Here is a 22258-nt window from a genome sequence, read left to right as displayed (position 1 = left end):
TTACCCGTCGGACAAAGGCAGTCCCTGGGAAGCCATAATGGTCAGCCGGCACGAGGCATCACCACAAGTACATAGATGAATGTGGGGATCCTGGGTGAGGGAGTGGTCCTTAGTTGCAGCACCGATGGGAGGCTTCACACGCAAGGTGTGGAGAAGCGCAATGAGAAGTTTGAAGACGCTGGCGAGTTGCACTATACTATATGAAACATACTGAATCTCAAAGAAACAGCTTCCTCCCTTTTAGGCTATAAGTCTGTCTATAGTACCTGCCAATTACACATTGGTACATTTGTTTTCCAAAAGAAGAGGAGAATGTTGTACTGAGAACGCACAGCTAAGTGTGTCCACGTGTTATGGTTGATCTTACAAACATAACGGAAGGTGTTTTGATGCATACTTAATGAAATGGTGGAAAGATGTATTTATGTGTGAACCATTAGGGTTCTTTTATATGCATTCCTATTTTTTATAATTGTGTTTTATGAATTGATAGACATTAAAATATGTGTTATTTTTTGAAAAACGGTGTGTGCCTACCTAAATATTGAATGGGTAGCGTCTGTGTGTAATTGGCAGGTGCTATAGACAGACTCATAGCCTAAAAGGGAGGAAGCCGTTTCTTTGGGATTCAGTATGTTTCATATAGTTTAGTCCTCACCCATACGGCCCCTAAAAAGAGTACAATACAACTCTGTTTAGCTGATGGGGTTGCACTATACGACAGAGCATCCTGCAAATGGTCGTCAGTCAAGCCTGCGTGCAACGTGGATGTCCCAGAGCTGCAGATTGCCTCGGAAAGTAGTTTTTATTTAAAAGCTACAATAACTGTTACTGTCTACAACGGCTCTGTTGTACAAGAGGTACTGGTTGTTATTGGTGGCCATATTGTAGAGTCTCTTCCTTAGATCCGATGGTGATTGGGCACTGGGTCTTGTGGGCGGCCATATTCAAGAGTCCCATCCTCAAGCCTGTTTGTAGGGGTGCATAGTGCATTAAACGTATGAGTTTCCGAAAGTTGGTCGGGCAAAGCTAGCAGGTCATAACGCTTAAGGCAACAGTGTAAATCACTAAGCCCCCTGAGGGCAACTGAGTCCCCAACAAATTTGACAGAGCGGCGTATGAATTAAAGATGTACACTGTAGAACCCTGATGTAACCCCTGGTCCCAAGTGACTCCTAAACCTTACCTAAGACTACAAAACACTCCTACTCAAATTCCTGGATGGGGAGGCTCCCTGGATTTCCTTGTCCCTGTCATGGGGATCCGCATGAAGCTTGCCTCAAAGCACAAAACCTGGTATGACTCCGACCTAGCCTCTCTGAAATGCAAGTGCAGAGTTACTGAGCAGAAGTGGCAGTCATCAGGCATTCCCTCTGACAGACTGGTCAGCTTCCTGCTCCAAAGGCAATACAGACTCTCCATCCACTCGTAGAAGAGGTCCCATATCCAAGCCAGCATCTATGGGGCCACTAACAACACGGGCAAACTGTTTAAAATCTGCAAGGAACTTGCTAATCCTACTGTAGTGTCCACTTCTCCCCTGCCATCCTTGACCCTCTGTACCTCACTGGCCTCCCACTTCTGAACCAAAGCTCAGGACATCCTGTCCTCACTCTCCCCTACTCCCCGCCTCCCTCCCTACAAAGCACTCAGCCTCCTTTGGCCCCCTCACTCCTTCCCTTCTACTCTCCTCTTTCTTGCCCATAGCACCGGATGAGGTCTCTAGACAAGTCCTCTCTATGAAAATCTCCTCCAAACAGGTGCTCCACTGCTCCTCCAGAACTATCAAGGACAACATTGCCTCCCTTGCGCCAACCTTGGCCAATTTCTGTAATCACTCATTTGCCACTGGCTCCTTGCCTCTAACCCTCAAGCACTCCTTTCTGCATCCTCTCCTCAAAAATCCCTCTACCGACCCCTCTTGCCCAGCTAACTACCGCCCCATCTCTATTACCCCCTTGCTGGGCAAACTCCTGGAAAAGCTGGTCATCCTCCAACTGATCCAACACACTGAATTGGTTGGTTGTCTCCACGACCACCAGCCTGGCTTCACAGCAGCCAGAGGCACGGAAACTGCTCTACTGAACATCTGAGAAGACTTGCTCTCAAATTTCGATTCCAACTCTCCTTCGGTTCTAATCCTTCTGGATCTTTCCTCTGCCTCTGACACAGTCAATCATGCCATCCTGACAAACCGGCTCCGTAACACCCTTGGCATCACGGGCCTGACACTGGACAGGTTGACCTCATTCCTCTCTGACGGACCGTCTCTAGAGTACTGAGCAACCTTTTTGGCTGCTTGTCATTTCAGTCTCTGTCTTCAACGTTCACCCCTGACACCGCTCTCCAATGTCCTACCACCTGCCCTTCTCCTTTTCCATTCTCGCGCAACCCATGCCGCACTTTTCTCAGGGGCCAGTGTCCATGCCGCCACAGAAATGGAAGATTGGTTCCCTCCCCTCTCTTACCGGCGCACCCTTCTGAAATGTCGATAACTATACATTGACAAGAACTTGAAAAATCTACTCTTTATTTTAGCACTGTACTTTAAAGAGTTAAAAGCAGCCATCAAAATAAACCATGTGATAAGTGCACCTGCAAATAGCCCTTGTTTGACATAGATGCACAACTTGTTATTTATAACAAACAGAACATTAGACTTTCTGCAAAAGAAGCAAATCTTTTTTGAATGTCAAAAAGATATCATGAAATAAACTAGACAGTTCAAAATGGGGTTTATTTGTTATTCAGTTTACTTGTTGCGTTATAAGAATTCATAGATTTAGTAACTAAATTGCAGGTATGTGAGGGGTTTTCAGTTGTGGATTTGGTCATCCTTTATTCCATTTCTAATCACCTGAGCATTAACACGATTGAGAGGACTTGTCCCAGACAATTCTCACTTGATTCCAGACACCAGGGGAGTGTGAGGCCCTACACGAAGAGCCCGGAAGCGGTATCCTGCTTATGATGGCTTGTGCTGCAACGTGCAGCTGTAGGCAGGGAACAGAAAGGAGAGAAAACCCACTTATCTGTAATGATTAGAGATAGATAAGAATCTACGGGAAGGGCATAAGATAAAAGGGAACATATTGTTTTAAAGGTAATGGATTGTTTCGATATTCAACATGGGGATGTCAATAATCCTTCTCAGACTAGCTGTTCAGCAGTCAGGACAATGTTTAGGGCTTATCAGAAAGGGGGTAAGTTTGAAAGATTAATATGTGGATGTTCAACCATAGGGACATGAGCTGGGAAGATATCATTAAAAGATGCATTGTACCATATGCTTCCTTTTCAGATCAGGCAATAATAAACAAACATATACATGAATCTATGTGGGAAGAAGCTAGGTTCTGGCTCCTCATTGTTTCCTATTTTTTGCTAGGAGTATTTTTAACTGCCTATTTTTGGGTAAGGCAAATTTGTATTTTCCTACGGTGTAAAGTTGGCTATGAGCCCTATGATCTGTAGGGGTTGTTATCTAAATAAAGCATAGTTCATTATTTTATTGAGGAGGAGTGATTTAGGTGGCAAGGCATGGACCGTTCAGTTTTGAGTTGCCCATTATTAAAGATCAGCCACATATTATATGTGCATGTATATATTCTATGAGTAGATACAAAGTGAAGATGAACCTCTGAAACAATGCGAAAGGGCTTTAAAAAACTAGTAATGAAGGCTTTACTTCTACATTGCTATGTTTCACAGTGTGGATTCCGTTGGGTAGTCATATAGGGAGATCAAAGACTTGAGAGACTGGCATCTGCTTATTCCAACTTTGTATATCAATATAGAGAGGACCTGCCTCTTCCTTGGAGACCAGCATCTGCTAAATTCCACTCTGTACATCTCTATATATATAAAACAAAGTCATGTTTGTTTGCGGGTTTCTATGTGCCGTTGATCTTGGGGACGTAACTCCTCATTAACGGTGAGGTCTGGCATCATGAATTTTGCGTGGAATATTCTTTATTTCATTGCCGAATTAGCACAACAATTACTAGCCCGATAGGTCATCCCATTGCGTTGTCTGGGCTGAATGCATTTTATTTTGTTTTCTTATTTTTTTAGAAGAGAGAGAGTGTGTCTTTATTTTCATTGATTTCTTTTGCAATAAACTCGATTCATGTTAATTTTGTTAATGTATTGAACACCACATTTTTATTTACCTCTGATTCAAATTCTCACATGAATATCATATTTGTATGCTTACTCTGATTATTTCCAGTGTGTGTTTAGCAGCTAAAACAGCCACCACTGCTCACAACACTGTAAATAATCAGAGCAAGCAAACAAATATGACATTCATGTGAGAAGTTAAGTCGGAGATAAATACAAATTTGGTATTCAATAAATTAGTGAAATTAACATGTATCGCGTTTTTTCTTTGCGGCAAACAACAATATGTGTTCATCTTTTTCAGTGGAATATGAAAATAAAACTGAGAATGGACATCCCGGGCGAAGCCGGGTACTTAACCTAGTCAATATATAGCAATGCTGGGCCTGAAAGACTAGTATCTGAACAATTCTGCATTGTATAACAGCGAGGATCCATGATCTGGATGGCCAGCATTAGCTGAATTCCACTTTCTATTTAAAGTGATGTTGGTCCTGGGAGACCAGCATCTGCTGAATTCCAATGTGTGCATGACTAACTGTATGACTAGCATCTGGCAAATCCCACATTGTACATCAATGGGCCACAGAGACTAGCATCAGATACATTCCACTCCCTACCCCAATATATAGAGAGATAAGGGTCTAGGGTCCGTGTATCATCGACATTCCACATTCTTTATCAACACAGAGAGATTCTGGCCCGAATGTCTGGCATCTGCTGAATTGCTCTTTGTAAACCTATATATGGAAATCCTGAGCCCAAGATTATGGTGTCAGCTAAATTCAACTTGGTATATCAATATACGGAGAAGCAGGGCGTGAGACAGCAACAATCTGAACAACTCTAACTGTATGTTAATAGAAACAGATCCAGGGACTTGGAGGTCACCATGAGCTACATTCTACTTTGAAAACAGAGAGACAAATGGCCTGCTGACAGACTGGCAGCTGCTGAATCTCACTTAGTATTTTAATTTGAAGAGAGCCTGGGCCTGAGAGTCTCTCATTAGCCGAATTCCACTTTGTGCATCAACATATAAAGACACAGGACCTGAGAAATTGGCATCTGGAATGTTCTGCTTTGTGCATCAGTACAAAATGATCCATGGTTTAAGAGGCCAGCATTACATGGCATCTTAAAAAAACAAAATATTTCTAAGCGAATCGGGATGTCAAGCTGTCCACCAGCACAACCACCTCCAGCACTGTCAAAAATACAGGAACTGAGCCTAGGTGATTCTAGCCCACTATGAAAGTGTGGCATTACTTCACAGAAATGAATAAGCAACAAATTCTGGCCACATGCACACTCTGCTAGAAGCCAGTGTGCCGTGGAAAGGTAGGGACTACAGCTATGCATTCCCATATGCAGCAGCAGCATGCAGAGGCATGGGAAGAAGTCACAACATCTGAGCCCCATACCTTCCCATACAATCAGACTCGTGGGATATCTCCACCATTCTGCACTATTACTACTGAGAATACTTCAGCTGCACCAGGCATTGGCACTGGGAGTAGAAGACAAAGCTCTACCCAATGCACACCAGTGGCACATAGCTATGATCCCACATTGTGTTGGCACAGCCATTTGAAAATGGTCAGAAATATGGCAGACAGCAACTGTTTGATACTAACCCGGTTAGAATGTTGGCAATAGAGCTCTTGCCCACCGCATTTATGTGAAAACTTTGGAGTCGATTACTGGTGGGATGTTCTCTGCCGGCGTAAATTTGGTTTTACAAAGGGAATCCAGAATTGTACAACAAGGTTATAAATACAGTAGGGCAGGCACTACAGCAGTCATGGGCTAAAAGTTCACTTCAAGATGAACATGTGGCCCAGTTCACAGGGCCTTAACTCCATTGCCTACACAGCTCACTGAGTGGTCTTTCCTTTTTCCATCAGACGAGAGGAGTAATGGAGTATCGTAAGGGGGCACCAAATGTGTACAGTTTGCCACCAAGAAACAGTGTGAATGCAGGGGCTTCAGTGGAGAAGAAACTGCAGTGTTGACAATCAGAAGAAGGTATAAGAAGTGGAATCACAGTGGCTAAGGCCTATTAGTTGACTTTTGGGCTTTGTGGCAGCAGACAATGGATCAAATGTCCATGCTGTCTAATGGATTGCCAAGAGAATTCACATCACCTGCTTTGCACATTTATATCACCTCATGGTCAGACACATCGTCAGCCTCTAAAAGAAATGGTTGCGGTGACAGCTCCCATTTCAGCTGGCGTTACCAGGCCAAATGTAAACTATGACAACTTTAAGTGCAACACAAGTTGTCACTATACAGCGTGAAGACCTTAGCAGCCATCAGTTGGAACACTACTTTTCACATGCTAGTCCAACAGTGCAACGCCATCAACAATGTACTGCACCACTCATAGCAGAGTTGTAGATGGGGAATCTTTTACACTATGTCAGTGGGATCTACTGTCTGATGTCTGCTCTGCACTACAATCTTTTGAGGGGGCCAGCAAGTGGTTCACCTGTCACAATGCATCCCTGTGCGAGGTTCTCTCTCTAGTCTTATCACACAAGAAATTGGGCAGAAATCCTTTATATTTCAATTATGTGCAAAAAGAAACTTGCAGACAATCATTCCAAGAGGATGGTGAGGGTACACTTCTCTAACGTTGAATAGTCAGATGTCAGTGGTGCCAAAAGGAAGGAGAAAGGGAGGACGGAGAGCAGCAGCTAAATTGCCCTACCTAATCCCACCTGGCCCTAGGGGATGTTGGTGCACCGTCTATCAAAAGTGGATAGGTTAAGAACACTCAAAGGACGACCAGTAATCTCTTCTCAGACGTTTCTGTTTTTTCTCATCATTTCTACAGCACCACACCACCTCTTCAGCCTCCCTACCACTTTTCCAAACAGAATCAATATTTTAAAATTAGTGGGACCAAGAATGCTATATATGGCAATTCCTTGTATTTTTTAATTGCCGATAGTCAGGGAGCACAAGCTTCTAAAAATAATATTTCATTTTTTTAAAAACTTAATTAGTACTTAAAAAAGACCAGCTTGAACTACTTGTGGGGTCTAGTGTACTTAGCCCCTCAAGTGTCAAGTTATTGTGGATTGTGGCTTTTTATTCACAAGCCATCGCCACCATTGTCAACCAGTTTCAGTGGGGCAATATTTATTTTTCCAATTTCATCAGGACGGTCTTAGCATAAAAAATGTGTTATACTCACATCCACAGCTTGGCGAGGTAAAACTGCAGCAAGTCTCACCGCGTGTGTGGATAGGCACAGCCAATGTGCAGCACTTCTGCGACTCTCTCACTGGAGATGTTGCGCTTCTTATCTCAACGTGGAATATTGCTTCTGGTTGGATATTTGTATTGATGCTATTCCAATTGCACCGGTAAAATTGCTCGTACTGCTGCACAAGATCGGTGATCACTGCATGGATTCCTCACTCTCTGTGCTGCCAACTACAAACACTCCCAGCAGGGCAGTTACTTACGTTGCTGCGCAAAATCGGTACTCCCTGAATGAATTCCTCGCTCCCCGCACTGCCGGCTACTAAGACTCTCAGGCGCTGAGAGTTTTAGCACGATCAGGCCTGTGTGTGTGCAAATCACTGCCACGTTGGTGCTGACAGACCCTTTATGGAGCTTTTCTTGTGGGAGGGGGGGCACATTTATAGAAGGCATTGTGCACCGAAGTCCAGTGGGGCTTCCTAATGCATAAAGGAAGAACTTAAGACGCACCAAAATGTGGCTCCATTTGGACTCCAAAAGGAGGCCACCTGCCAACTGAGGAGGCGCTTCATTGAGTGATTGGTGACGCAAACATGGTTTCCGCACTCACTGCCCCCTGCAAAATGTCATGCCACCCCATCCCTGTAAGATGTATATATAAGGCAACTGTAGACCACCTGCCCGTCACCAAAGCGGTCAATGAACGTCGACCCTGTTAACGGTCTGCTTGGTTCACTGATTTCTGCCACAATTGACAACCAAACTGTGTGAAAGGCTCTGGCTACAAACTCATCGTGCGACCACAGGGAGGCCAAGGTTTACCATCAAGAGGCTCCCAACCTGCACCACCCTCAGAACAGCTTTCCAGTTCCAACCCAAAGACGAAGCGGGTTCTGTGCAGTGCTGAGCTCAAAACTGATTGCCTGCATACTGATTTGGACTCCTGAAGGGATAAGGCTGCCTACGATCCTTAATATGAATGAAAATGTCTCTCTAATGTCAGAGTAACTTGTTTCGACTGCAGTGCACACTATTCATGGCATGGGTGTCTCTTAGAGTTCAGCACAGTGTGCCTGCTTTCAGGGCACCCGCTCTTCTCCTTGTGAAGTGAGGTCGGTCTCTAGCTTCACATCCTCCTGATAAACTTTGAGTCGGTGCCACTTTGAATCAGGCCCTTTTGTGTCTTTCATACCAGCCTGCCGATGCCATCCTAGAGTTCCCCAGAACAGTTATCATCTCGCGCAGACAAGCTTGTGGTTGCTCGTGGTACAAGCTTGAGGGAACATCCATCCATACATAGTGGAGTTGCGCCCTGAGCTCGCCGCACAGGAGTGTGCGGTTTAAAAAAAGGTGTGTCAAGCGCAAGCTCCAATACTGTTCAGCGGTCGCAAAATGATGGCCAGGGGTCGCTCTTGTTACCTCTGGCGACTCCCAAATGACGTCCCTGGTTATGTCTCATGGGCACATTGCTTCCTCAGTTCCAGAAGGCTCCATGCTGCCTCACGTTTCATACATTTCCCGTCCCACCCATCAGTCCTGTAGAGCGAATTCTGCCTCACACACTCTTGTCCACCTGTCCCACAAACCCATATTTCATCACACATAGCCATGAGGCCCCACAGGCTTCCTTCTGGCTCACACATCCGATGTGCGCTTTCCATTACAGAGCACCTATAAGTTCCCTCCTACCCCATGTATTCCGTGTACCTTTGCTGCTCACGGTTGCCATCCTACAGTGCACAGCAAAATGCCTATTTCCTTCCCACAAATGCATGCAGTTTGACTCTGGCTTTAGTTCCTAGCACGCCTCCTGAAGGATTATGTCTGTCTCCTGAATGTATTTGTGCACTCTCTGGCCAGAATACCTGCATGTACTTGTTACCTTCTCCAGTAGCAGAGAATGTGTGTGTTGTAAGTTTCATATTTAGAAGCTGGTAGGTAGACCTGATGTCTAATTTATTTGTATAATGTAGGTCTACATGATTGGGTTTAAGAGACTAAGCACCACAGGGTTAGGTTTTCATCAGGAGAGGTGGCTTTTATGGTGTCGGGCCTTCCCCAAAACGCAGATTTAGAATGTTACGTTTCATAAGGAAGCTTGTGGGGTGTCCTGACATGGTGCTAGGTGGTGTGCAGATGGTTTGGCCTACATATACCATGATCCCTCGGGGTTCACTATGCTGCTTAGGTCTCATTGTATTAGTAGACCAACATACTTGGAGGGTCCAAGGTTGCCCACCACCTTGCATTTTGAAGATTGTCTTCCCCAAAATCTTTAACACCCTCTCAGTACAATACTGTTTTTTGCAAGAGGCTTTTGATGACATTCTGTTTTAATATTTCTTTAAGTAAAATAAGAATCATTTTCTAAAACTTTGTCTCATCAAGGGTACAGATGTAAGCTATTGGTTAGAGATGGAAAGACTATAATTCTTTTAGTTTTTCAACAAAAGGAATGGCAATCACTGTTGGGGACTTAAAACGTGCCTCTTATGGAATCTCAGCAATTGTCACTTCAATTTACAAATTAACATCAGAATTCAGCTTGTGTTTCTAACTTGAAATGAAACATATCCGGCTGGTTGGTTTCCAGATTACCCTAAAGCATGTTGTCATTGTTATTCCACTCAATGCAATGAACACTAAGTCAAGATGTAATTACAACTTTGGACCAGACACATATCTAACATGCTTCTGGCTTCTCTATTTGTTTTACTCTTCTTTTGTGTGCCTTTTACTGAGCCCTGCTTCCTTCTATGTTCCCGCCTCTCCAGCGATACCTTCATCCCCTCAAAACGTGATCTCCAGTGTAAACGAGACCTCGCTGATGCTGGAATGGAATCCACCTCGGGATTCAGGTGGCCGGGAGGACCTTGTGTACAACATCATCTGCAAGAGCTGTGGTTCTGGGCGGGGTGCCTGCACCCGCTGTGGTGACAATGTGCAGTTTGCCCCACGACAGCTGGGCCTGACAGAACCGCGAGTCTACATCAGTGACCTCTTGGCCCACACACAGTACACCTTTGAGATTCAAGCAGTGAACGGAGTCACCGACCAAAGCCCTTTCTCGCCTCAGTTTTCATCAGTTAACATCACCACAAATCAGGCTGGTAAGAACATTTTCCCTGTCAATGCATGTCATTGTAGTGCTTTTGAAAGTTCATGGATTGTTTACTATCCAACCTGAAATGCCTGGTTTACCCTACAATCAAGTCAATAAGTGAGGGTGGACAGAGTTGTAAGGGTTTTCCTAAGTCTGATATTTGTGATGAAAATATAACTTAACATTTTGTGTCAAACAGCCAGGATCCCCAAATGTATCCACCCCTCAATTTCCTTACTGCCCTGTTTAGACAGAGACTCAACATGACTTCCACCTTGAACCCTGCATAGATACATCTAATTCTCCGAATTGTGCATCCCCAGCTTTTATTGGTATGGGAATGTTGACATGACCACTGAGAATCGAATGTAGATGATTAGCCAGATCAAGTAGCCCACAAAAACACATTTGAATAGATATGAACTGCTCTAATTACAAACCAACGTTTGATACAGTGTCATGGTCTATTTTGGAGAAATCACCAAAATATAAATTGCTACAACCAATCCTGAGACCTGGTAGACTACATACCATGATTGTGAAATGCTAAGACCTCCTGGATGAATATCAGCCCGTGAGAACCCCTCAGTGTTACTACTCTTATCACTTTCAGATAATATCATGACTTTCAGGGTAAGTCTTTTTGTCTACTTACCACCAGGTCATTGAACATTCATTTGGAGGATGACTGATGTCGTCCTCACTGCTATGAGCAAGCACCAAGCTGAGCAATCTGTTATTACAGAGAAGTAATTGATGGATCCATGCTAGGAAATTCTCTGATGCCGGTAGTGCCACATATGTGTTAACATGGCATTGTATGGCTTTTCACAATCATCTCCCTCCTTGATAGAATATGAAATGTGGTGAGTGGATTGTATGTGAGTGGGCCATGTGTTGGTGGGCAACCGAAAAGGAACGCAACACCTTGTGGAGCAATGCTAATTCCACTCCATCAATACTGACCTTGTAAGTATATTCCAAATGACACCAAGTATACTAGCAGCTACTATAATGACTTATTTCTCTCTGGGTGGCAGTTACTTTAGGGCAGGGGTCTGCAACTGTTGGCTCTCCAGATGTTTTGGACTGCAATGCCCATCAGCCCTTGCCAGCATAGTCAATGAGTTCAGTTTTGTTGTTGCCATTCTGAGTACAATGACAAGGTAAAGAACAAGGTCCGGCTGTTCCATGAGTTGCTACTGTTTTTAGAAGTATTTTCTGTGTTGCCTTCACATCATTTCCTTCTGTTGAGCTCAGTGCAAAACAAGGTCTGTAAAGATGAATTGGAATTGCGGTCATTTTTGATAATGTTGCATTGATTTACCTGCTTCTGGCTAGTGGATTTTGCATCTGTCCAGCATGCGGCTTGGCTTTCCATTGCCATTCACAGATGGAGGAGCTACTAGTATGTTCTAGTGATGGGGTATGCATGAATGCACCCCTTGGAACATGTCACCTGGCTGAATATTTCAGATTGGGCAGAGTGGCGTCTAGTGGTTTTAATTATGACTAGAAAATTCTTTGTCACTGTCATATGACCCACAGGAGGAGCCTTCATCACATTGTGGTGACTTCAACGAATAGGGTATTTAAAGGAAAGCAGCCCAGAGCAAGAAAAATGTAATTAACGATTCACATATTCAATTCGATATTTTAAAAAATGATGTATCATAGAATTATTCTGTTCCAGGAAGTGTGGTTGACCTCTCGCATTATTATTGACGAGTACACAACAATACAACAGCTGCGATTCCTTTGGCTGTGGGCCGCCCGGCTGTTGACCTATTAATTGCTGTTAAAAACACAATCTTATAAAAACATACGTTAATCACGGATTCCAAATATGAATTGGTGGTGGTAAAAATCTTCTTAAAAAACAAGATACTGTCTACCCCATATTATTATTAAATCTTTATTGGTACGTAATGAGGTCTAACTTTAATATATTTTTGGAGAGTGCATTTAATGTTTGTGATGCCTTTATGTTCGAAGGTCAAAATGTCATATTAGCAGGTGATCTTAATTTGGTCTATATTCCAACTAAGAATAGGTCAAAGAACTAGAAAGCAAGGGCTCGACAAATACACAGACGAACAGGGGAAACAGTGGTTGGATTTCTTTGAAATATGGAATTAAAGAATAGTGAATGGTAGTGTGGAAAGGTGATATTACAGTAAATAAACCTGAAAGAATGGTTCAGAAAGCTCATGTACTGACTATTTGGTCCTCTTCCCCTTCTGTTTGATATGTGGCTTACCTTTAACATAGCGGATACGAAATCTAGGCACCATAACCACCTGATGGCTGCTTTTAATTGAACGTGAGTGAGTGATCCTTTGACTGGAAGCAATGATTTGGTAGTTTGTCAGAATGCTTACAGGTTGGCCGGGAAAGTCAGCAACGTTCACAGATCTAACAGTAAAGTTTGATGTTTTTTTTCAAAATTCATCATTTGAGGCTAAAGTCATCTGTATAAATCCAGACAACTTTCTTAGCTTCCTGGTGGAAAATGATAAATGCCACAGATCAGTTATTAATGGCATTAAATTAATTAGACAGACCTATGATCCAGTTATACTGAAAAAGAAAAAAACATTAAGACGGGAAGTTAGGCTTCTGTCAAAGTCCAGAGGTGTGGATAGGGAGAATGAGATGAAAGTTAGGAAACTAAAACTAACGTACACAAATTGGCATAAGACATACATCTTTGTTCGATTGCAGAATGAGGCTGAACAAATGATGCGTGTAGTAGTTTCTAAAAACTCTAGCAACTTGTGGGCCATCATTACCGAACTATCCCATAGTCAAGACACATTACAATGCAATCCCTTTCCTGAAAATGTGTGGGAATTGCAATTTCCACACCTATATAGGCTGTCAGAAAATAATGTATTGCTGCAGAAACCAGAAGTTGGGTGGGCTTTGAATTGTGACTTCTTAGACATTGAATTAATTATAACGAGATCCTCCAGTTGTCTGTGCTCCTGGCCCAAATGGTCTCAGTAATTATATATTGAAGCAGAACGTAGATTAATGGGCAAGATGTTATGCTTAGTCTTTTCAAGTATCTTGTTTTTAATTCCGGCCCGTCGACTCGGAAATGATCTTCTATTATTCCAATTTATAAAAAAAGTTGCTTGAACCAACCCTTTAAACTATTTCCCAATAGCATTATTAGATGCTGAAAGCAAAGCCATTGGCTTTTCAAGGAGGTGGAAGCCTGGGCGCGTTCTGTTGGGTGATTACAGACATTTCAGACAGGTTTTCGGAAGGGAATGAGCACAACTTTAAATGGCTGTGTTATGTGTTGCCTGCAACAAAAAGCTTGGGGCAATGAGTCTCTGCCGATATATATGTAGCAGCGGTTGAGAACAGAGGCGTACTTTGGGCAAAATTGAAAGAGTGGAAGCTGTCGGATCATCTACTAGCGATGTTGATTTATTTACATGAAGATAACAAATGTTTTTTCAATTTATAGACGCCTGAGACAGGGCTGTGTCCTGGCCCCCTGCCTGTTCAACCTTTATATTTCTCATTTGGGGCAACATTTAGTTGGTTCAGCTTTTGCCACACCAAGAATCCACACTCTGCCCGTCTTTTGGCTAAGGTACGCTGATGACGTTGTGTTTTTAGACCATACATTAGTAGGCCTTCAGCGCCTCCTGACTGCTAATAGAAACTATGCTGATATAAATGAGATGGTCATAAATGAAAGCAAAACAAATATCATCCACTTTTCTAGAAACGCAAAAAAGCCCCTTTGCTGTACCTGGAAAATTGATAACTTAGAAATATTGCACTAAATACTGCTGGTTTTTGAGTATCTCACTCATTGACTTCTATAAACGGAAAGTAGTACCAACCTTACTGTATGGACAATAAATAAATTACTTAGCAGGACAGACTGGGATCAGATGGAAGGTCAGATTTGGAAGAGAGCTTTAAACTTACCAGACTCTTTACCAATATCTGACTTGTGGTATGAATTGGGCTTAGTTTCCCAGAGGGGTTGGTTTAATTGGAAGATGTTATCTCTATATAGGAATATCTTAGTTCCTAAGATTGTATTTATGTGTATTTGAAGCAAATTATGATTTCAGATACATCGGAACCAGTGATTAATTTTAAGAATTATGCAGGCTTAATCTTGAAAGATAGCAAGCAAATTATAGAGGTGTTGGTCCAAAATCTAACTCTGATAAAAGAATGGTGTGTGCAGACTGGATTAGTTCTATTGATGAAAGGTGTTCTGATAAATAATACAAAACCTTGTCTACAGCAGACAAACCACTTGGTACAGACCCCCTATTTAAAAAATAAAATTCTCATTCATATTGGCGAACCCAGCTTTTACGCTTTAGGCTTAATCAACTCTTGACTGGTGAAATTCAGACTGCTAGCTCTATGAATACGAATTATTCTAAGTGCTGTGGTATATGAAATAATAAGGAAGATACTCAGTCTACAGAGCATTTACTAATCCAGTCTCCCGCATTAAATAACGTAAAGTTGTTTGGGCGATGTGTGCATAATAATGCATGGATTTCCACTGTTGAATTCTGAGAAAGGGTTGTGACTGATAATGAAATATACCATTAACAATTGCAGTATTAAAATGTGTAATCCCATTGGTTTAATGACGCTTCGGTGGTAAGAAAGCACCTAGTGGAAAATTTGAATTTCTGTATAAGAAATGGATTGAGCATTTCGCACTTCAGTAGTTTTAATCATTTTGACCAAGTGTAAATAACCTAACAGTGTGTATGATTTTAGTGTCTAATAGTGCTTATTTATTTGGGATGAAATGGTTGAAACTTTCCCCTAAGGATATGAATGTATTAAGGTTATATAACTTTCTTTTTATTTTCTCTTTATTCTGATATGAAATGTCTACTTGTGTTTTCATGTATTGCGTGCAATTGTGTAAAGTTAACTTTGAATAACCATATCACAATAAATAATAAAATAAAAAGTTACAATTAAAGATTAATATGAGAGAAGAGCATTTTGTAGCGAAATAAATGCTTCTCTTGACTTTGGGGTGGGGAGGGGGAATATATCCCATCACAGGAAACATTGCAATCCTCATAAATCATCGGCTAGAAGCGGCAGAAATCATGCTAGCACTGCTGTTGCAAGGACATTGAAAGGCCTACTTTGCATATGCGGTGGCAGAAATATTGGAATTATTATTGGCTAAAAAGATCATCACAATGTTTTTAAATCCACTGTAAAACTATATAAATGTATGTATGGTCTGGTTTCATTGAAATTTGTACAGGAACTCCTCACATGTTCTAGGACACTAAGGGGGCATGCTTATAATTGTATATCTATGGGATATTGAGTGCATGCAGGTGTGGGGGGACTACCATGTCATAGCGGATCCTGGATAAATGGAGCTCTGGAATTTATGAGGCCTTACCTTTCTGTTCTCTTCCTTGTTCTACACCGTCAGAACCTATGCTCGTTGTGTTGTTACGTGCAAGGTTGTTGTTGTGAATGTGAACATCTAAATAAAAGTGATCAAATAAGTATTGTCTTTAGAGTACCACCAAGCCACCAGCCCGCAGGTTTGAATACTTGGATTTCTTGTGTCACTGATGCTCCTCATCGCTTTCTGCGTGCATGAGGTGAAACCTTGGTATTTGTCACTGAGAGCCTATGAGGTAGAGCCAATAGTAGGCCAGGAATAGCTACTGCGAGCGAGACCTTTATGATGGAATGAGTTTGCGGCTGAATTCGGGAATGCAATGGAGACACCTGAGGTGAACCCTGAGCCTGAAAGAATTGAAATCTGTATCATTATTATTGTGAGCCATTTTGTATGGGATTCAGGTTATTACTGCATCTAAAATATATAAAGAGGTGAAGGCAGGAAAGGTTTTTAGTGCTCCTAGTAATGCCTTGAGGTAGGACAAGGATTCTGAGGGCCATCATTTTGGAACAGTTGACAGGAAAGGCTCCAATACTGAAGGTGGTAACTGCTGGAAGGACAACTTGGTGTTTCTTTGAAGGAAAAGAATGTTCCACTCCTCATTCTTTTTCACCCTTTTCTGGAAATGGCGTCCCGACTCATAATTTCACTAGTGAGGTATGAGAGAGTTGCAGGGGAGAGTGGAAGGAGACATCTGTACCCGGAGGGATGGGGGACCTGGAAGAGTTAGGCCGTGGAAGTCGCGTAGAGGTTGCGAGATGTAATAGATGTCGAGCCATAGGGAGATGAGAGAGTTGGAGGTGATAGAGTAACATATTCTGAAGCACCCCAACTCCTGTAGTCAATAAGAAAACGTGTTCTTTCTGTAGGGGTGTCAGAGGTGGGTGCGAGTGTGGAGATATATCACCAGCAGGTGGAATCTCGGCCTTTCTGAATTTCAAACTGACCTAATCTCAGCTTTCTTGCAACAGGCAGCCACTGGCAAAGGTCCACCCTCTTTTTCCCCAAGCGCAACCTGCCATTCTGTCAGTCCACCGCACAGCATCGCGCTCACTGCCCCGCGCCTAGGTGCAGGCTACCCTGCCATGATTTCCTGGCTGCCCTACTGCGCTAACACGTGGCTATTTGGTACTGTCTGGTTTGGAGCAAGGTTTTCTGAAGACAGACACCCCCTGCTGACATGAATCGATTTTCCTTTCATTTGTATTCCTGGAACAGTTTCCTTTCCAGGCCTTTGGAAGCCAGTGGCGGAGTGTTTGTGCCTTGTTTGACACTCACTTATTATCGTCGCACACACTTCTTCGATGCCTCCCTTAATGTATCTATTCATTAGTCCTAAACAGTAGCTGCCTGCACACTAATTTCTGTGTAATTAGTGCCTCTGAAATACTTTTGCTAACATTCAGTGCAGCTTGGCAGCCTCGATGCACCTCATTAGCCACTGGTAACAAAAGCTGCAGCTACACAGATACAACACAAAGGGGCTCGAGAGAGGTAGGATTGCTGAAAACCAAATACAAACAGGAGGGAAAGAAAAAAGTATGGGGGTAGGGGGTGGTTGATGAAGTTCTGGAAAGGCACAGCTGGGTGTTTGTTCCACTCTAATAAGCGGCCAATGGATCGTGCCATTTGTACAGTGATTCACGCCAGATGAGCGCGCTTCCAGAGGCAAGTCAATGCACGTTTATTTAACAGCTGTGGGCAAATCAAGTAGCTTAAACACAATCCCAATATGTCTCTCAGGGGGGCGTTGAAACGTAGTGCCCGCTGAGGCCAATGTCAGCGTCTCATCTCCATTGTAAACGTACCCCCGACAGGCCGCTTGCCCTAGATGGGTGGGGCAGGCCTTTACAATGCGCATGCGTCCAACAGAGTAATGGCTCGGCCAGGCAGAAGGAGAAAGGCAAGTCCCGCCCCGTTGATAGGGCAGAATCTTCTCTATCAGGCTTATTTGTTAGACAGTACTTTGGCTCATTCCGCAGACTTCTCTGGGTGCAGGCCCACATGGCTATGCTTTTTCAACCTCTTGCACAGGGTTGTCTCCGATTGGCTCAGATCTATCAGTTGATCTGATAACCAACATTATTATTGTGGAACTTATTTATTTATTTATTTGTATTCAGTATTAAAACTTTTACAAATATTTTGAATATCAATAGTTTACAATAACACACCTACTAAAATCACATTGTCAGATAACATCATGTAACAAGTTTTCAAACCTAAAAAGCCTAAAAAGCAAAAAATTCCATTGATAAAACTAATAAAACCAATGGATATAATAACTTATCACGAACCGATCAATTACTGCCTCAACCTCACTGAGGGCACACCTCTATCATAAGCGCTACACTCAAATTTTGATAATTAAAATTCATTCATACATTCAGTATTATTGCGGGCACCAGCCGTCTAACCGACGTGTACCATCATCCTCGCCTGATCCAATCATCTAATCTGCTCTGTTGGATCCTCTCTGCTGATAAGCAACTACCATGTCTCCCATTTGGCTTCCCTCGGACCACTTTGAAAGTTCATACAGAGGTTTATGGCAGTCCCAGATTTACACCGCCATCTACATGCCTGTAGATGTTAGGCGTGTGTATGTTGCGGGCCTTCTGTTGTTCACTCTCCATGCATCATCTCCTTTGGTGCCACCATCTCCTCTTTAGGATTCTTCTTCCACGAATAACCATCATGCTTTTATCTCATTGTCACGCTCTTCCCTTTTTTGAGAATGACAGTTTAGGTGTCCCCTTTGCCATACACTATCCTCTACCAGTGGAGATCCAACCCTCCTACGGCAACCAAAAAGACTTGGGTGATAGTGAACCGGAACGGACAGCAATGGACACGCTCATACCTTCAAAACATTTGCTACCTTCAAAGCATTCGCTGAAGCTTTGCAGGGAGGATAGCTCAGGGCCAACATGCTCTCCTTCGAAGCAAGACGATGCAGAGCAACACAGGTACGATCCCAGGTCCGTGCTTAGAAACCTCTGGGTATTAAGCGTGTTATAAAAAAAACTATTGTAATTATTACAATTGCATGCATCCCGTCCCTGTGCTTTGAATCCACCTCACTTGGGGACATGGACCCTGAAGGAAACCCCCCTACCCCTAAAGGGAAAGTAATTAAAAACCACATATTGTGTATAAGGATTTCCCTACGGATTGCCTCGTTGCAGAATGCTTGCATGTCATGTTAGTGTTTAAGCTTATGCAGGGCAGTCCATTCCCTGTTCATTCCTGATCTCCTCTAGTAAGAAAATGAAACGCAGTAATCTAAGGATGTTAATACTTTCCAGAGCAAGCCCCCCTCCCCGCAATGAGACTTAACATAAACCTTTTCAAAGAATGTTGAAATTGACAAATGAGATAGTGCGATCAAGGTGCCCGTTCATTCATTTGTCCTGTACATGTACATACCTCGTGGAATTTCCCACCATCAATCAATCCAGATGTTAAATGTATGTCTTGTGTAACCAAGATACATTCCAGGAATGGCAGGGTGCGTAAGGTGTGCAGCCATGACCTGCAGAATATCTGCCTCGCGCACCCCAACAATTAATCAATTCAAGGTCACAAGATTGAAAGCATTGAGTCGTATGTCAGTAGAAGCGGTTCTATCTTCAAACATTGTTTTAGATTCCACGTATACACTGGTTCCTCTTTGGTCCATATTGTTATTAGGGTTTGTTGACTTCTCATATCACAGACAGGCCCTTTAGGATAGAATGCGATTGGAACTGGAAAATGTTGATCATGAAATGCTGTATATATAAAAGTATTGTGTCGGGGATCCTGTTAAAATGTCTTTCATGTGTTTGTAGAAAGCATTATGTGTTTGCAGGAAGGAGTTTGTATTTGCCACAGTCCACGATGTACGTTTGTTTTTTTAATCTATTTACATTAAATATATTTATCATTTGAGAGACACAACAATTTGCTCTAATTTGCACAGGATCACAAAATATATTTGGCCATGTGCAGAAGCCAGGATTTGAAATCAGTGGCACAATATCCAGGGCCCACAAATTTGCAACTAGAGCACACCTCCTCTCAGACATTACTCTTAACTCAGTGTATTTACTCAATATCTTGGCAACAGTCATTGTTTTTTTGGTAAAGATTCGCCAGGATTTACATCTTTCAGAAAATGTTGAATTCCTACCAAGATTGCAGAAAGATATCTACGTGATTTAATCACACTGTTGCTCAGTGTACTGGCTCGGAGAGCACTCCATGTAATCAGCAGCCAAAGAAATGTGTTAAAACTGATTGTTAGGGCAGCCGTAATAATGCATCCAATCATCTGACTGGGCTATCAAGAAAATGCAGGTTGTACAGCACTCAAAATAATGGCATGTATACTGAGATACTAAGACCTCAAATAGTGGGATCAAGAGCTCAATTAGTGCATGATAAAAGTGGCCCAATAAAATAGAACACACTGCACTATAATGTCATTGAATAAAATATTAACTTTAGGGAATGTAACAGGATCAGACAGATTCTTAATTATAAGATGATTTCTTTAAAAAGCGGCTAGAAAGAAGCCCAGGTGAAATTGGGTGGAACCTAATATTTGAGCAATAACCCCTGTGTCAGGGTGCTTTACCTGCTGGAAATAAAAGCCCAAGCAAAGTCAGGGTGTTTAATAGGCTGCCGGTGCGTTGCTGCCTAGTAAAAACCTCTCCTTGAGTGGGGTTATAGCTTTCAGTACCTAGTGCCAGTGACTGGTGGAGTCCCAAGGGTACTGATGAAGGTATCCGGTAATATTATCCCCATACATATGGTCGCCATAAATATGGTCGCCAGGAAAAGGCTGCGGCAACATTATATATGGTGACCGTATATATGGTGTCAAGGGGAGCGGGGTTGTCCCCCGGTCCACTTGAAAATAAAAAAGGTTTTGGTGGTTGTGGGGTGTCCACCGCATGTTCAATGTGATAATGTCCCTGCAAACAACACCCATTTTGCTGTGACTTTTTTGCCAGCTGACATTTTTACAGGGACATTATCACATGGAACCCTGATGAAGAGGTACAGAAGGAAGGCGGACCATAGAATATGTGCAAGGCATTTAATGAGACCAGCCATCAAAGTAAAGAAAAGATTAATGAGAAGGCAAATCAGCAAACAAGGCAACATGTTGTGCAGTAATGTGGATGATGCCAGAGAGAAACTACACGGGGTGATGACATGGCTGATAGGTGGGTAGAGATCAGGCGGGGTATGTGCAAAGAACTGAGGTGGAATGAGCAGGACAAATGTGGCAATTGAGGCTGTGCAGAAAAGGCCGCTATACAGATTGCAGGTGAGGGAAGAGACAGGAGGAGCAAGTGGAGTGCTGGAGACCACAGAAGGCAGTGAACCTGCACTCTTACTTTCAGGTAAAGCCCACAAACCAACCAATGGGATTGACAAGGGGACAATTAATGGATATGATAGTTCTCTTGGAGTCAGAAACCATCACCTCTTTTGTTTTGCTGTAGTCACCCTGAGTGGGACAGTTATGATCAGATGTGGGTCCGTGAGTGCTGGGCCTAGAGACCCAAGCTACTCCTCACTGATGAAGCCCAACAAGGCCGAAACATGTTTGGGGATGCTTGTGGTCTCATGCAGAAGGGATGTGAGCATGTGGTTCGGGCTGGACTGCCTCTTTGGGGTGGGACCAAGCCTGATTTTTTTATAGTCTTTCCCTTATGTAATGGCTTGGCAGGTGAAATACAATGGTCTGGAGGGTTGCCCAGAGCAATGCCAGAGGTTAAGATTTATTCTAAACCTTCCAGTCATCACCTCTTTTGTTTTGCTTGTGTCAGAAACCATGAACCATATTAGGCTAAAAGACTTCCAGCATGCATGCTTTTTGCTTTTATGCCCAAATTGTTAGTGTTGTACATAAAAAAAATAAGCTCATTTCAAAAGGTGAACCACATTTGACCAAGTCATAAAATACACTAATGTTGATTTCTAGTAAGTCAAATTAAGAGACTTGGTTATAATGACTTCCTAATAGTAGTAAAGCTTGTGCAGAAGAAGATACAATGAAGAGCTAATTCTGGCATTTTGAGAGACCAAAGAATGAAAAGTACACTGGCGTGTGGCCATTTATCTACGCTGATTTGACTGTGATTTGTTTAAGCTGTGGTTTGGTGATCATTATGTGATCCAAATGAAATGAATATCATTAGGGCATGTGTCCATACCGTCACTTGTTACAATGGAAAGATAGCTTCAGATGGATGATTTGGTAGGCACCTCAATCAGGCGGACATGTTTCAATCTCTTTTTGCTCATAGATGTTATAGAGGTGAGCCCATTTAAGGGGCTAGAATTTCTTCATGTAAGATTTCTCTTGTGATGGCTTAAAA

At 42.7% G+C, this 22258-nt stretch overlaps 1 protein-coding gene across 6 annotated transcripts in view; it reads left to right on the top strand.

Moving 5' to 3' along the window:
• Nucleotides 1-22258, top strand: part of EPHB2 (EPH receptor B2) — a 935811-nt gene that overhangs the window by 711966 nt on the left and 201587 nt on the right. For all 6 annotated transcript variants that reach the window (XM_069610867.1, XM_069610866.1, XM_069610865.1 and 3 more), the window contains exon 5: nucleotides 10113-10448. In XM_069610867.1, the coding sequence (XP_069466968.1) occupies nucleotides 10113-10448 (336 nt within the window). The remainder of the gene's footprint in view (nucleotides 1-10112; nucleotides 10449-22258) is intronic.

Source organism: Ambystoma mexicanum, chromosome 8 (assembly GCF_040938575.1).
Source record: "Ambystoma mexicanum isolate Mex_15411 chromosome 8, UKY_AmexF1_1, whole genome shotgun sequence".
Taxonomy (NCBI): domain Eukaryota; kingdom Metazoa; phylum Chordata; class Amphibia; order Caudata; family Ambystomatidae; genus Ambystoma; species Ambystoma mexicanum.
The sequence above is the reverse complement of the archived record's forward strand: the minus strand, read 5'-3'. Positions and strand labels throughout refer to the sequence as shown.